This window comes from Hemicordylus capensis, chromosome 1, assembly GCF_027244095.1.
Source record: "Hemicordylus capensis ecotype Gifberg chromosome 1, rHemCap1.1.pri, whole genome shotgun sequence".
Taxonomy (NCBI): domain Eukaryota; kingdom Metazoa; phylum Chordata; class Lepidosauria; order Squamata; family Cordylidae; genus Hemicordylus; species Hemicordylus capensis.
In genome coordinates this window covers 379,513,337-379,529,542 of record NC_069657.1, presented here as the reverse complement: position 1 = coordinate 379,529,542, position 16,206 = coordinate 379,513,337, and the positions used below count along the sequence as shown (strand labels likewise).

Genomic DNA, 16,206 nt, shown 5'->3' with positions numbered 1-16,206 from the left:
TGCCGCTTGTCTTCCCTTGCCGCGAATCTCCGTGCATATTTTTAAATTCTGATGCTGAGGGGATGGCTGGGGATGGCTGCTGGGTGGGGGATGAGCCAGTGGTCCTTCTACCCGCCCGCCCCACCCATGCCTGCTTTGAACCTCTGTGCTTAAAAAATTCCTGACATTCCAGCCGCCGCGCGGCCGAGGGGACGGCTATGGGGGGGGGGCCATGGTCTTTCCACCCACACACACCCCGGCGGCGGCGGCGGCAGAGGATCCCAGAGCGACGCCGTGGCCTGCCATCCCACCCGGCGTCGCTTCCCAACTGTGAGGGACGCCTGCGCAGTAACGCCTGCAGGCGTCCCTCACAGTTGGGAAGCGACGCCGGGCGGGATGGCAGGCCACGGCGTCGCTCTGGGATCCTCCGCCGCCGCCGCCGGGGTGTGTGTGGGTGGAAAGACCATGGGCTCCCCCCCCATAGCCGTCCCCTCGGCCGCGCGGCGGCTGGAATGTCAGGAATTTTTTAAGCACAGAGGTTCAAAGCAGGCATGGGTGGGGCGGGCGGGTAGAAGGACCACTGGCTCATCCCCCACCCAGCAGCCATCCCCTCAGCATCGGAATTTAAAAATATGCACGGAGGTTCGCAGCAAGGGAAGACAAGCGGCAAGTAAAGCAGCAAGCGGCTAGAATTAGAAGATTTTTAAAAAACTACACAGAGGTTCGCAGGTGGGGTGAGGGTGTTAACTCGTCAGGGCAAGGTATAAATGGCTTTTATAAATAGCATTTAAATCGATTTCACTCCTGCCCAGTCCTATCAAGAAAACATGCTGTAGTGAAGTCATCAAAATATGACTTTTAACTGTCATTTTCAATGATAAGGTGATTTGGTGGTGCCACAATCACATTCCATATTCAAAAGTTAATATGTCTTGTGGGGGACCCACAAATCTCTACATGTGGCAATGTTTTATTTTACCTCATGAGGGTGAACTCACAAGAATGCTAAATTTCAGGAAAATGTAGCATTGTCTGTAGAAAATGTAGATGTCTGCATCCTAAGATTAGATCTGTTATTTCAAATGAATAAGTTAACTCCAGTCTCTCTGCAGTCCCCTGCCACATGCACCTCTCTTATCTACCCATTTTCTCTCTAGCCTTCTTTACCCCTCCTTCCTCAACTGCTCCCTCAGCTAAACATCCTTTCCTAGGCCTGTCAGTTCCCTTGTTGCCTACCCAGGCTCCTGCCTAATTTTGCTTTTTCTATGCCTCTTTACCTAGCTCCTTCTGCAAGATCTGAGCAGCTTATAGAGACTTTCTCTCTCTCCCTCAAGCCAAACCTCCCTATTCTCTTTCCATCTCTTTCTTTTCTAGCTCTTTCTCTTTCTCTCCCTCTCTCCCTTCAAGCCTGCTCCATCTCCTTTTCCTTTTTCTATCCCTCTGTGTCTCTCTCTCAAGCCAAGCCTGCCCTATTCTTTCCCTCTCTTGCTTCTCTCTTTCGTTTTTATAAAAGCCTGTGTGGTGAAGGATCAAAGCATAATCTTCTTATCAAAAATTAAGAGAAAAACTTCTCTAATCTTTTTCCTTAGAAGTGCTCTGTGTTAAGTGTGATGATTTGGCAGAGGTGGAAAGGAAGAACAATGCATTTTATTGTTATGTATTTTGTACAGATTGCATTGTATTTATTTTATTAGAATTTTTAATTCAATTTATTTTATTTTAATTTAAATTAATCTTGGCCAGAACTTCAAAAGTTAAATTTTGATTAAATTCATTTTAATTAATTTCACTTTAATTTGATTTAATTAATTGATTGATATTAAGTGTTACTGTAATCATCAGCACCCTAAAAATTGACCTTGGCCCCCATAAGCCAAGTCACAGTCAGTTTTGGTCCCCCAGGTCATTTGAATTGTGCATGCCTGTAGTATAGTACTAATAGATAAACTTGAAACCTCTTTACTAACTGCTGGTCTGGGAAACTGCACATGAAGAATGTAGCGGTCCTTGAAACTCTGCAGGAAGAATTTACCGGTCCTTGACTCCAAAAAGGTTGAGAAACACTGTTCTAGAGTATCTTGAATGTTGACATCCCTGCTGTACATATCTTCAGTATATTCTTTCCATCTCTGTTTTATTAAATGAAAACTTGTGGAGGAGGAATGCGTGTGTTGGATTTTATCTTACCTGCAAAGTTTAATTACAGAGCTGCAAAAAGTGACACAATTATATACTATATAACTCCACAATGGGGTATTTTCCTAAATTTCAGAATTCATTATGTTGTCAACTCCTTTCAGAATTCATTATGTTGTCTCCTTCATACTCATACAATACCTATAGGGGGAAAAATCAGTGCTATAGGTTGATTTTCCTTAAAAAGTAACTTTCCTTTAAAGTTAGCTGAAAACTGCAATCCTGAAAAGAGACTGAAAATACATCTCATTGGCTTATGTGATTATGACATCACTTTCTTTTTCTGCTCTGGGGCAGATCTACTGCACCATATCTCATGGGTTGTCTCTGCCTTCTTCTTTGCTGCCAACTAATGGGTCCTAAAAGGCAGCATCTTCACAAGGTTTTTTTAAAGTTTTTAAAAAACTCAATTACATTGAAAGACCAAGGAAGTTAGGTTTCCTGAGTCTCTCCCATGTTCCTAAAGGGAAAACAGCCTGAGCTGGGAGGGCCAAGGAAATGAAAATAGGAGCAGAGCAGGAGGGGGCTAGTTAAGAAGTGTGTGGAGAGAAAAGGGCATTTTATTTGTTTGATGGAGGGGACTCTGATCGTATGGTACTTCAGCTCAAGAAATAGGCACCACTTAAATTAAGACAGAGAAACCACCCCACAACTACCACCACCTCATCACTACCAAGAAAGATTCGATCTGCCTTGGAGTCTTGGGTGTTTGGAGGGAGGGCACTCTGCAGTTAGCAGTAATACAAGAAAACACAGTTCTGCAGTTAATGGTGGAAGAAAGAAAAAGCCCAAGAATAACTAACAATGGTGTAACATGTGTGCAGAGTGCTTTTTCTTTCTACCACTGCAGAGTGCCCTCTCCTTCTTACACCCAGGATTAAAGAGTAGGGATTCCAAGGAAGATGGAATCTTTCCTGACGGGAGATGCTTTTATCCCTACTTTTATCCTACTTATCCCTGCTTTTATCCCTACCTTAATTTAAATGATGCCACAGATCTGCCTGATATCTCTGGAGCTAAAGTACCATACGATCAGGATTCCTCCCTACCCACCAAAAGTAGAAGGCATTTTTAATTTTATAATCAGTAAAATGTTCAGGGCTTATAATGGTGGAATGTTGAAACTACTTTCCGTCTTAACTATACTGGCATGACTGTGCCGGTATAATCTACAGCAGATGAAAGAATTAAGCAGCAGGTATACTCTACAAAAATAAGAATTCCTAGCAGATAAGATGCCATTACTTCACTTGACTTGGGGAGTGAATGTGTGCAGAGCGACTGAGAGACAGGTATATTCTCTGAGTTCTGGGGCCTGATCTGCCCCACCCCTCTTGCTCTTACATATGTGTGCTGCATTAAAGGTAAAGTTGTGCGGTCGAGTTGGTGTCGACTCCTGGCGACCACAGAGCCCTGTGGTTTTCTTTGGTAGAATACAGGAGGAGTTCACCATTGCCATCTCCCATGCAGTATGAGATGATGCCTTCCAGCATCTGCGCTGCATTACCTCGCTGAAAATTTGAATCATTTGGTGCAAGAAGGAACCAGCCAGTGGAGCAGCAGCTGCTTGTCCAAGCAGCATGATCCAGCTCTGAAAACAAGAGCATGTGTGTGTTTTCCAGAAGGGAAAACAGGCAGGGAGAGCAAGGGAGGGAATTTCTTGAATCCACAAGTATGAGTGTGTTTCTCTCAAACTAGAAACCCATCCCTTTTTCTGCCTCACTGCTGTACTTTTCCTTTTCCTTTCCCCTAGCTTAAAACTGCAAAGTTGTTGCTCTCTGCAACCTGTGGTTGGCTGGGAAGCAGACAAAGCAGATTCCACATGTAGGGAACTTCAGACCATTCATGTGGGGCACACACACACACCCCCAATCTACACCTGTTGTGATTGACACAATTTCCTTCATCATGAGGTCACCTTGGCTCTGATTCTTTTTAAAATGACAATCATCATCATTGCCTTTCAGATTTTACTGCATAATAGCAAGTGCTTACACAATTTGCCACAAGATGTGGTGATAGCCAACAACCTGGATGGCTTTAAGAAGAGTTTGGATAACTTCATGGAGGAGAGGTCTATCATCGGCTACTAGTTGGAGGGCTATAGGCCACCTCCAGCCTCAAAGGCAGGATGTCGCTGAGTGCCAGTTGCAGGGGATTAACAGCAGGAGAGATGGCATGCCCTCAACTCCTGCTTGTGGCTTCCAGTACAAGTACTCATGTTGGGAATTGTTTAGTTATTGCATTCTACTGCCAACAAATGGTTATATGTTTACATAGCTTTTGAGTCCATGTATATTATCTACTGTTGCGTCAGATTTCCAGTAAGGTTTTTTCAGCAGGTTTCAACGGTGATATTAGATCATTACACACATCTTTTCAGATTGATTTGAACTTCACACTGTTTGTTTGTTTGTTTGTTTGTTTGTTTGTTTGTTTGTTTGTTTATTTATTTGATATACTGCCCACTCTGAAGACTCTGGGTGCTGTACAATAACATGCAAAACAAAACAGCATTAAAATTACATTCTAAATAAAACTAAAGTAACTAACAGGGGCGGCGGGGGGATAGATAAACTACAGGGTAAAAGCCTGTCGAAAAAGAAAAGTCTTCAATAAAGATTTAAAAATCGACAAAGAAGGAGCTAAACGAATCTGCAGGGGAAGGGAATTCCAGAGCAGTGGGGCAGCAACCGAGAAGGCCCTTTCACGGGTTCTAACTCCTCAAACCTCTCGGAAATCAGGGACCGACAAAAGGGCCATCTGACCAGATGGGATGTAACTGGATAGGAGAGGCGGATCTGTAGGTAAACAGGTGCCATACCCCGCAAGGCTTTGAAGGTCAAAACCAGGACCTTAAATTAAACTTGGTAGCGAATAAGTAACCAGTGCAATGACTGCAGGAGAGGTGTTGCCCTGTCATATTTTCTGGCACCCATAAGTAAATGAGCCGCTGCATTCTGGACCCATTGTAGCTTTCCGATCATCCTCAAAGGTAACCCTAGATAGAGGGCGTTACAATAATCTAGGTGGGAGATAAGAGCATGAGTCACTGTCATTAATGCTTGCCAATCAAGGTAAGGGCATAATTGACGAATCAGATGGAGCTGGGCAAAGGCACTTCTGGCTGCAGCCTCCACCTGCTGTTCAAGCAGGAGGTGTGAATCCAAAAGGACCCCCAAGTCACGTATAAGCTCCTTCGGGGGCAGCGCCACCCCATCTAAAACAAGGTTCGCATCCAGTTGTTGTCCGGTGCGAGGGCTGAGTAAGAGTAGTTCAGTCTTGGTGGGATTCAGTCTGAGCTTATTTTGATTCATCCATACCTTAACAGCTTCCAGGCATCGAGTAAGCACAGAAACAGCATCTCCAGAATGGTCTGGGATGGCAATAATATTTTAGTTCAGTTCCTTTGTGATTGGCCTTGTTGATCACGGTTTCTTTTTGCTATTTTTGGTTTTTCATTTGTAATCCCCGTTTTTTTGGTTGTGGCTTCCAGTGGCATCTGGTGGGCCACTCTGTGAAACAGGATGCTGGACTAGATGGGCCTTGGGCCTGATCCAGCAGGGCTGTTCTTATGTTCTTAATTAGTCAAATCTCTTTGCTCTCTTAAATTACCCTAGCTTGTTTTCCCTACGCACAGCCTTTTATAACATTCTATACTCTATACATGATCAAACAAATATAGTATTGAGAACAGGCAGCATGTAGTCCAGCTTCATCTAACCTTCCTGTTGGCTATAGAAGGAAAAGCATAGGAATAAATAAACCTCTGGGTTGTAAACTGCCCAGAGATGTAAGTTTTGGGCTGTATAAAAATACGTTAGTTAGTTAAATAAATAAATAAAATGTACATCACCGAAGCATCAGCGTTAATGGTATTCAGGTAAGCTACAACTTTTTCTGGCTAAAAAGATCAATAACTTAGTAGTAATTACAGAAAAATAAGACGTTATATAATTCTTGGAGAGGCTGTTGCATTTAAACATGATTGGAGTTTGAGAGTTGGATATAAACATCTCCATAATGCCTGTTAGCTTCTGAAGGTCTATTATCGTCACTGCTATTTGACTACCCTGGTCTCTACTTCTTAATTCTCTTCCTTCAACTAAGGTCAATTTACTTTGTCTTATTTTGCTTTAATGCGTAGTTCTAAATCTTTGTAGACTTGACTACTGTACAGCTTTCTAGCACTTAGCAATAGCACTTACATTTATATACCGCTCTATAGCCAGAGCTCTCTAAGCGGTTTACAATGATTTAGCATATTGCCCCCAACATTCTGGGTACTCATTTTACCGACCTCGGAAGGATGGAAGGCTGAGTCAACCTTGAGCCCCTGGTCAAGATCGAACTTGTAACCTTCTGGTTACAGGGCGGCAGTTTTACCACTGCGCCACCAGGGGCTCTTCAGTACACTAGTACACTATACTCTCTAGTACACTATACTGTACACACACACGCACACACACCCAAATTTAAGGAAGAAATTGTCATTAATTGAGCATTAAGAGTAAATGTGAACTGATTATACTTGTACAGTATTGCAACGTATACCACGTTGTCTTCTGTCTACTGTGTCATGTGCAAAGGACAAAGCCAACATATCTTCTCATTTGATTACCATGAGGAACATAAGCAATTTGGTATTTCTATAAAGGTTTTGTCATGCCTGACCCCATGTCCACTACATCTCTCACTATATCAAGTGTGTTTTGACCCCCAAATTGTCACAGGTGGGGGGACACACTATATTTTGGAAAAGTAATTTGAGTTGGAGAAATGGCGGGGGGGGGGGATTACCTTTCTCCCCTGCCATTTTTCACTCCAAATACCCATCTTGCAAATCTGCTTTTCATTTTTTAAAAGGGTGTTGGGGTTTGTTATGTATACTACATGTAGCTAGCTCTCAGTAATAGCTTCTGAATTTTCAGAAACTGAATTAAATGTTGGTAATTTGGTATGGGGTTACCATAATCCTCTGTTATGCAGCGGGTATCATTGTGCAGCTGCAGCAGGTATCATTGTTATAATAGATTGCAGGTCAGAAGTGAGTAAATATCTGGGGCATAGGGGCCTTGGAATATGCTCCCTGCTGAAATAAGCATCTCCTCCTCTGTTTGTTTTCAGGACTCTTCTGTTTCCTCAGGCTTTAAATTAGAATTAATTTTAATAATTTTAAGAACTTTTGTTTTATTCTACTGTTTTTGTCATGTATTTTAATTTGTGACTTTTAAATATTTTAAATTTTGCACACAGCTTAGAGATGTACATATAAGGCAGTATAAAAATATGATGGATGGATAGATAGATAGTAACTAAAGTAAAGTTGTGCCCTTGAGTCGGTGTTGACCCCTGGCGACCACAGAGCCATGTGGTTTTCTTTGGTAGAATACAGGAGGGATTTACCATTGCCATCTCCCGTGCAGTATGAGATGATGCCTTTCAGCACCTTCCTGTATTGCTGCATATAGGTGTTTCTGGGAAACATACCAGCGGGGATTCAAACCAGCAACCTCTTGCTCGCTAGACAGATCATTTCCCTACTGCGCCATGAGGCCAAAGCTCCTTGCTGCTCCTCAATGTTTATAAAGAGTTGTTAATGCCTTTTGCCTAGGGGAGACAATAGAAAGGAAGGTGGTGGAGGAACATGCTCTAAATCTAGACCAAGAGAGATCTTGTAACCTCTACTTGCAGTCAAATGCAGCAAACCACAACAATGCTGCCATGCTGGACAAATCAAATTGATTCACTAGCGAATTGATCTGCCATGAATTGGGGACAATTCTCTGATGTATTCATGAATCAGATTGCCCCGATATGTGTTAATTGATTCACTTGCAATTTGCTTAGTGGGCATCATTTTGTCTCTGTGTTTTTTCAGTTGCTGATTGGTCTCTTGGCACTGGTTTCCAATTGGCTTGATTTCCGTGCTTCTTGGTTGGCTAGTGGTCTTTCAAATTAAGTGTTGGCATGGGCAACTGTGCCCCCATTTGCTTGGGGGAGGGAGCGAGCAGGTAGGCCAAAGGAGTTAGTTTTGAAATGTTTATAAAGGACTGCTTGGAGGCAGAGAGAGCCATTGCTTTTGTGCCTCAGGAAAGGAACAAAGTTGGATCAGAGACAGAGATAGACTGCAGCAGCACTGAGCAGAGTGGTGGTGGTCTGGGCCAGGCCCCCATTAACAGCCCCCACCCCAAGCCTGCTGCTTTATTTCTGGGAATTTTATTTTTTAACCTTCTCTGTGTGCACTATAGTGCTACAGGTAGCACTGTGTGTGGCATACAGAGAATAAACACACCAGCCCGACCCCACATCCCCTTAAAGGCACTTCTTTTTTCCCCTCCCCCCTGGTCAGGGTTAGGGCTTAAAATTTAAAAAAAACCCTAAGATGTCCATGAGGGTGTGAAGCAGAGCTAGGAACCAAGTGGTAGGCACAGGGGTGATACTACTGGCTGTGGTGGGCAACGGTAAGAGGGGCCCAAGTTTTGTCCTGCCTGTGTGACCCAAGGATGAGGGCAAAGCGATCTCTGCTGACCAGTTGCCCTGCCCAGGTGGATGTAGCTCTTGGTTACAGAGGTTAGGCGAGCAGAGGAAAGGGTGCTGGAGTGCTTACTGCTAGTGCACATTCCATCCTTAGCAGCAACGCTGCTATCACTGCTGCTTCCAGGTCCAATAGTGCGGTGTCCCTGGCAGGGCAAAGTGAGCTGGTGGCAGCACCACCTCAGTATTTCACCCGGTGGTTCATGGAGGGCTTATTTGCTGCCTTGCCAGGAGTATAGGAGGAGCCCACCATGCCTTGCAGCAGTGCTGAGCGGTGTGTGCTACAGTACCTGCAGGAACCAGGGCCATTAGGTGGAGATGATCCAGTTTTGGGCAATGCATTGTCAAGTCTGGCCAGACTTGGCGATGGTTGCTGGATGGTTTCTGTTATGCCTGCAATGAAGCTTTCAGGGCGAGAGGATGTTCTCCATGGCTGGGGGGTGTGGTGACACTCCATCACTCATGCTTGGATGCTCAGATGGTATAGCAGCTGGTCTTCATAAAGGCCAGCCTCCCCCTGCTGGGCTATCCAGAACTGGCCATGGAGGGTGAGTAATTCAGGGTCACCCCCACTCACTGCAACACTACTGGCAGCTCGCCCCACTCTGGCCATTGTGGCCTACCCCAGATGTCACAGGCTGCCTGTTAGTGCTCCTGAGACATGACACTGCCCGGCACCCACCATGGCCAATGAAGGGAGATTGACTGGTACCCTGACCCATGTGTCAGGTTGTCAACCGGAGCTCAGCACCAATCTGAGGCCATCCTGTGTTATCCAAATATAAGCAGCCAGGGATGTACGCTTATGCTAGAGAAAAAAGAAGAGAGATGATCTCCATGTCTGGCCTTGAGAGTAACTCAAAGCTCTGGTCTGCTATCTGTATTCTTCATTGCAAACTCAGTCAAAATGTGGCTGAAGACACTCTAGTTGAGCTTAGTTGCTGGTTGCTAAGGGTACTGCTGTGGCAGTTCTTGTAAGGATTCGTGTCTCTGTGTGAGATAACAACTTATAACGTTACCGCAGCACAGGCACACTGTGGCTGGCTGTGAATCCTGGGCAGTATTCTCTCATTTCTTTCATCTGTGTGCAGAATGAGTTTTGTTTTGAGTGGCAGTATCGAGGTAGTGCATGTGAATTCAGAGTGGGCTTTCCTGTTTCAACCTGAGTGGGTTCTAAAATTGATTGAGCAGACATCAAAAAATGTGTGAGTGTGCGCACTGATTCTCGGTCAGTGATTCTTTTTTGGCTGTCTTTGTACTGTCTGTGTTTGGCAGAATGAGGTATTCTGTTATGTGTTGGGAGGGACTGTGTGCTCTTCTGTTCTGAAGTGTTGGTTTTTCAAGGCAGGGTTGCAAATTGTGTGCATTCTGCTTGTTTCACCCATAGAGAACAATGGAGAACTGGTGATTTTTAATGAATTTTAGAATTTTAGCTGGGTCAGTAGGTCAATAGGCAACATGAATCACCCAACCCACTTTGGTGTCCCTAGGGCCTACCCATGAGGTACAATGGGGTGATTCATGTCTCCCATTGTTCTCTATGAAGGCAACTTGTGGATTTTTCACAAATTTCTGATTAAATTCATTGAACTGACTGGCTATGGCCGGCTAGTTTGAACCAATTAGTTTTATTTGTGATTCAATTCGCTAGTCGCGCAGACCCCTAATAGTAATGTCTTAATCATTGCAGCTCATTAAGCCAAGTGTAATGCCTTTTCCTTTGAATAGCCCTGCTAACAGGGCAAAGAGGCACCTTTTACCATGGTGATTCTCTTTATTTAGCAGGGGGAGAGTAACTGGCCCTATCCAACCCCAGCACAGTACCTCCAGTGACTGTTCCTGGTGTTTATCTTATATTTCTTTTCAGAATGTGAGCCCTTTGGGGACAGGGTTCCATCTTATTTATTTGTTGTTTCTCTGTGTAAACCACCCTGAGCCATTTTTGGAAGGGCGGTATAGAAATTTATTTAGTTTTATTTATTTATTTACACAGTCAGACAGGTGTTATTGACTGGTTTGTTTTATCCAGACATCGAGTCCTTCCCAAGGACCTAGGATGGCTGAATTTTATTGTCAATGTTGTTGCTGTTGTTATAGATATCGTCGCAGAATATAGGCTGTTCCCAGTAAATTGGGTATTGCTATGTCAATTATTTTAACTTGTTTTTCTTTCATCTCAACTATTTCAATAATAATATTCAATAATAATATTCAATAATAATGTTGTTATTATTATTATTAATTATAATAATAATAATAGCAGCTGTTATAATAATGATAATAATAATAGCAGCTGTTATATCTGGTGTATTGTGTGGCAGATGTTTGTCTGTTTGTAGTCAGAAGTCCCAAAAATATTATGGGACTTCCGACTACAAACAGACAAACATCTGCCACACAGTACACCAGATATAACTGTAGTCGAGAAGAAAGAAAAACAAGTTAAAATAATTGACATAGCAATACCAGGGGATAGCAGAACAGAAGAAAAAGAAATAGAAAAAATCACCAAATACAAAGATCTACAAATTGGAATTGAAAGGCTGTGGCAGAAGAAGACCAAAATAATCCCAGTGGTAATTGGCGCCCTAGGAGCAATTCCAAAACAACGAAGAGCACCTCAACACCATAGGGGCCACAGAAATCACCATGAGCCAATTACAAAAAGCAGCATTACTGGAAACAGCCTATATTCTGCGACGATATCTATAATAACAGCAACAACATTGATAATAAAATTCTAGCATTCCAGGTCCTTGGGAAGGACTCGATGTCTGTATAAAACAAACCAGTCAATAACACCTGTCTGACTGTGTAAACAACAACAAAATAGCTGATATTCATAGTTGCCTCAGGACTAGTTAATGTCAGAAAATCTCTGGGATTACAGTTTACCATAGCTAGAAAGGAACAATATTGCAGCAAGCTGAAATAGAAAATAACTTTCTGTACTTTTCTATAATTTTGAATGTGTCTATTTGGTATGAACTTTGTCTTATTGGCTTGTCCTTTTGCATGGAAAATGTATTAACTGGTTTATTTTTTTCTGTTTTGATGTACAGATACATGGAGAAAAATGAATTGATATCTAATTTACGTTTGATCTGAAGATATAAAATGCAGACTCAGAAATGATTCCTATCAAGAAATCTTCTGGAATCACAACCTGGAAGATCTTCAGATGCATACACTGTGGCTCCCTTTCCTAATTCTAAAAATAATGGAAATGTTACACCAACAGCACTGGTCTTGAAGACAAGACTTAGTGTTCTCTTGCCATTGTGTGGATATGAGTGAGCCGAAGTCTTCACAGGAAGAAAAGCACAAACCCAGCAGAGCCTCTTCAAAGGTCAAGGAATCTGCAAGAATTATGCAGTCTGATGACTACTTTGCAAGAAAATTTAAAGCTCTGAATGGTAACATGGGTCCTCCTGCTTCTTTAAGTTCAGCTAACAAAGGTGAAAATAGTAATCCAGCCAATGGTACCCCAGCCATGCCTAAAATGGGTGTCCGAGCCAGAGTATCTGAATGGCCACCTAAGAAAGATTGTACAAAGGAACTAAGCAAAGCTTCGTGGGAAAGTAGGCCTCAGCCTGGTTATGAAAGTGTTGGATCAGTAAATGGTGACCAGAATGAAGGGAAGCAAAAAGAACACCTTGACTTAGAATTTGCAGAGACCCGGTATGCATTAGGAGACCTTTTTATCCATTCTCCACACAGGGGACTTCATCCTATAAGGCAAAGAAGCAACAGTGATGTTACAATCAGTGACATTGATGCTGAGGATGTACTGGACCAGAACGCTGTCAACCCAAATACAGGAGCAGCTCTTCATAGGGAATATGGGAGTACGTCATCAATAGACAGACAAGGTTTGTCTGGTGAGAATTTTTTTGCAATGCTTCGAGGTTACAGAGTGGAAAACTTTGAACATAAAACACATGTGCCATTTGGATTTCCTGAATTTTTCCACTGTGACCCCACCATTTCTCCAAGTCTCCATGCTGCAGCACAGATTTCCAGAGGAGAGTTTGTAAGAATTTCTGGACTGGACTACATGGATAGTGCCCTACTTATTGGTAGGGATCGGGACAAATCTGTCAAATGGAGATTAAAGTCTGAAGCAGTAGAAACATCTCTCTTTAGAAAACTGAGAACTGCTAAAAGTGAACATGAAACTCTTAAATTCTCATCTGAACTAGAGGATTGTAGACTTGAGAAGAATATTCATCCTTGGAATTGTCAGAAGTGTTTTGCACATTATGATGTTCAAAGCATTCTGTTTAACATAAATGAAGCAATGGCTACCAGAATTAATGTGGGGAAAAGAAAAAATATAACCACTGGAGCTTCAGCTGCATCACAAACTCAAATGGCAGCAGGACAGATTGGAAGCTGTGAATCTCCTTTAGGAAGTAAAGAGGATCTCAATTCAAAAGAGAACCTAGATGCTGATGAAGGTGATGGGAAAAGTAATGACCTAGTACTGAGTTGTCCTTATTTTAGGAATGAAACTGGTGGGGAAGGTGATAGGCGGATTGCACTCTCTCGGGCAAACTCAGCGTCTTTTTCTTCAGGAGACAGTTGCTCCTTTGAATCTTCACTAAGTTCTCACTGCACGAATGCAGGTGTTTCTGTGCTGGAAGTACCCAGGGAGAACCAACCAATTCACAGGGAGAAAGTAAAACGTTATATCATTGAGCACATTGATCTTGGTGCATATTATTATAGAAAGTTCTTCTATGGAAAAGGTAAGAGATTTCCCCTAGAATCTTTTTATACCTGAATGTTTCAAAACAGTTACTGAATATTTGGATAGCAATATGAGAAGTAAAAATACCTGAAGCTTGGAGACCTTGCTTTTCAAAATACCTTCAAACATATTCATTATTGCAGCTGTTCTTTTTGAAGTTATGGACATCATTGAGGTGGCCCTTCTAAATGAAATGAACTCCCCTACCTATTTAGTTATCTGATTTGAATAATCAGCTGTTGGAGTTGTGTTTCTCTGTCTGCAGGGTCATATTCGTACATGTGCATTTGCATAATTACTGGGCTTTTGTCCCAAATTTAAACATAAGAGAATTAGTAGCATGAAAAATATTGTTTAGGGAATAATCATAATGTTACGGGTTGTGACACCATATTGCAAAGCTGCATGAAATGTTTTTTTAAAAGTGTTGTCTGTGAAAATGTCATAATTGATATTGTAGAATCCAGAGGAATGAGTTGTGGTTTGCAAGGGCAAGACAGTGAAGTTGAATCAGGAATATTAATGGTTTAATGAGACAGATATTAGTTGAGAGGCAAGTGCACTCTGTCTTCAGTGCTCTTGCTGCTGGCTGTTTGTTAGCCCCACCTCTACTCCCAGGACAGGAATAAAAGTAACTAAAGAACCATTCAAAAGCTGGACTGGATCAATGAATGGATTAACTAAAAACACCACAGATATGCTCTTATTTTGTAAGTGGTTTGTTATACAAATAAGCCAACAAATTTGATAAGCTCTAGGCTTTCTAAAACCACCTAATGGCACAGTGGGCAATGACTTGCCTAGCAAGCATGAGGTTGTCAGTTCGAATTCCTGCTGGTATGTTTCCCAGACTATGGGAAATGCCTATATCAGGCAGCAGCTCTATAGGAAGATGCTGAAAGGCACCATCCATACTGCGCGGGAGATGGCAATGGTAAACCCCTCCTATATTCTACCAAAGAAAAACCACAGAGCTCTGTGGTCGCCAGGAGTCAACACCGACTTGACGGTACACTTTACTTTTAGTCTTTGTAAGAGTGATGAAACCTTTCCTTTCTGTATTCTCTTTCCCCTGAACAGTCTTTAGGATTAGATGTTAAACTACAGTAACACAAACAAGGGCTAATATTGCTCAAGGCTAATTTTAAAAATGTAGCATTTTAATTTGATCTTCTCCAAGATTAAACTGTATTATGGAGGTCTTTGACCCATTCAAATTATCGTGTGGTACAATGCTTGTATTCCTGTGAAGGCTTATATTGTGTTAGCCATTCTCTTATTTAAAGGATCTTGGAATCCTGGCAGGCTCTTACTTTCATCATATGCATGCAATGAAAATTATTTGGGAAAATTCTTGGAAATTTTTTCAAGGTGAAATACCAATTTTTTGAAATCAGAATGTGTTTGTGAGCATGTGGATTCTCCCTGCAACTATTAGTAAAAATTATTAAATGATTTTCTCAGGTTTTAGGGGCCATATTCTAACTCTTCCCCCGAAAACTTGCAGTTTGTACACTGAAAACCAGAAAGATATTTGGTTCCTGAGTAGTAATTGTCTGAAGTATGTACTGGAACTCACTATCTTTAGAATAAACAACCCTGTTTTTTTAATTCCCATATAGAATTTTAGGCATGGCACCATTAGTAGAAGCAGCTACATATACTGTGTGATCATTTTATTACACATGCTTATTGAAAGTGTGTATTACTAGGACACATCCATTTTATAAAATACATTAAGAGCATGATCCTTTCCCACTCTGTACATGAGCAGCCTACAGACAGGTGTCCTAGAGCAGTTTAGCAAAATTTAAAATCCTTGTACTAGGCAAGTTACAGTTTACTGAGCATTTTGACAAGCTGACACACTTCTATACCTCATCATGATGTATTCAGTGGCCTGTTCTCCAGCATATCTCTTAGGCTCCTATTAGAAGATGCTTATGTGCTGGGATCATGAAAAGAACTAGGCTGTTGGATGTGGCAAGGTGAGGGATTGGAGGCATCTCTTTGCCATGAATGACCAGATGTGTGATAATGAGCCGACGCTGCAGTGATATATAAGCACAGGATTTACCTAGTAATGAAAGAGAGTCCTGTTGAACTCCTAATATGTGCTCCTCTGTACATAATGTCCTTCGTGCATGAAGGGGAAGAATCATATCATAAATTTGTAAAATATTGGTAACCATCACAGATGAATAAATTAATTCAAAGGTATCTGCATTTGATTGCTAGAGTGGGAAGAAAGAATGTTCTCTTCCTCACAGTCAAGAAGATCTATTACTAAATCTGTGGCAATGTATTGGGTTTTTTTAAGTGGCCTTTGTGGGCCACTGAGATTACTAGCTTAAGCTTATTAATACATAATTGTTTTGAATTGGATTATTTATATTATTTAACACTTTTGTATACTGCCCAAAAATAGGTCTCTGGGAGGTTGCACCCCAAACTTAATCTTTTCCCTACAATTAGGAATTGTAGAGAAGCTTTTAAAAATTTCATTGACAGAAAATTTACAAATTACAGTCCAAGGAAGCAAAGCAGATGACAAAGAAAAGAAGTGGGCGGGGCGGGGGGGAGCTAAAGCAAGACGTTACTGGTTTATTAAAATGATTATTTGACCAAAGAGTAAAAGTTTGAAATAGGCACTTATTGAAGAAAGCAAAGGAAGGCATATGTCTGTTGGTGGGCGGGTATGGGGTGTGGCGTGAAGAGAAGTGAAAGATATTTCCTTGGTG

The 16,206-nt window shown here is 42.0% G+C and overlaps 1 protein-coding gene across 10 annotated transcripts in view; it reads left to right on the top strand.

The window, feature by feature from the left end:
• The window catches only part of SIPA1L2 (signal induced proliferation associated 1 like 2), a 169,941-nt gene that overhangs the window by 55,564 nt on the left and 98,171 nt on the right, over positions 1–16,206 (top strand). For all 10 annotated transcript variants that reach the window (XM_053298828.1, XM_053298854.1, XM_053298822.1 and 7 more), the window contains one exon: positions 11,775–13,463. In XM_053298828.1, coding sequence (XP_053154803.1) covers positions 12,002–13,463 — 1,462 coding nt within the window. In that variant the 5' untranslated portion in view covers positions 11,775–12,001. The remainder of the gene's footprint in view (positions 1–11,774; positions 13,464–16,206) is intronic.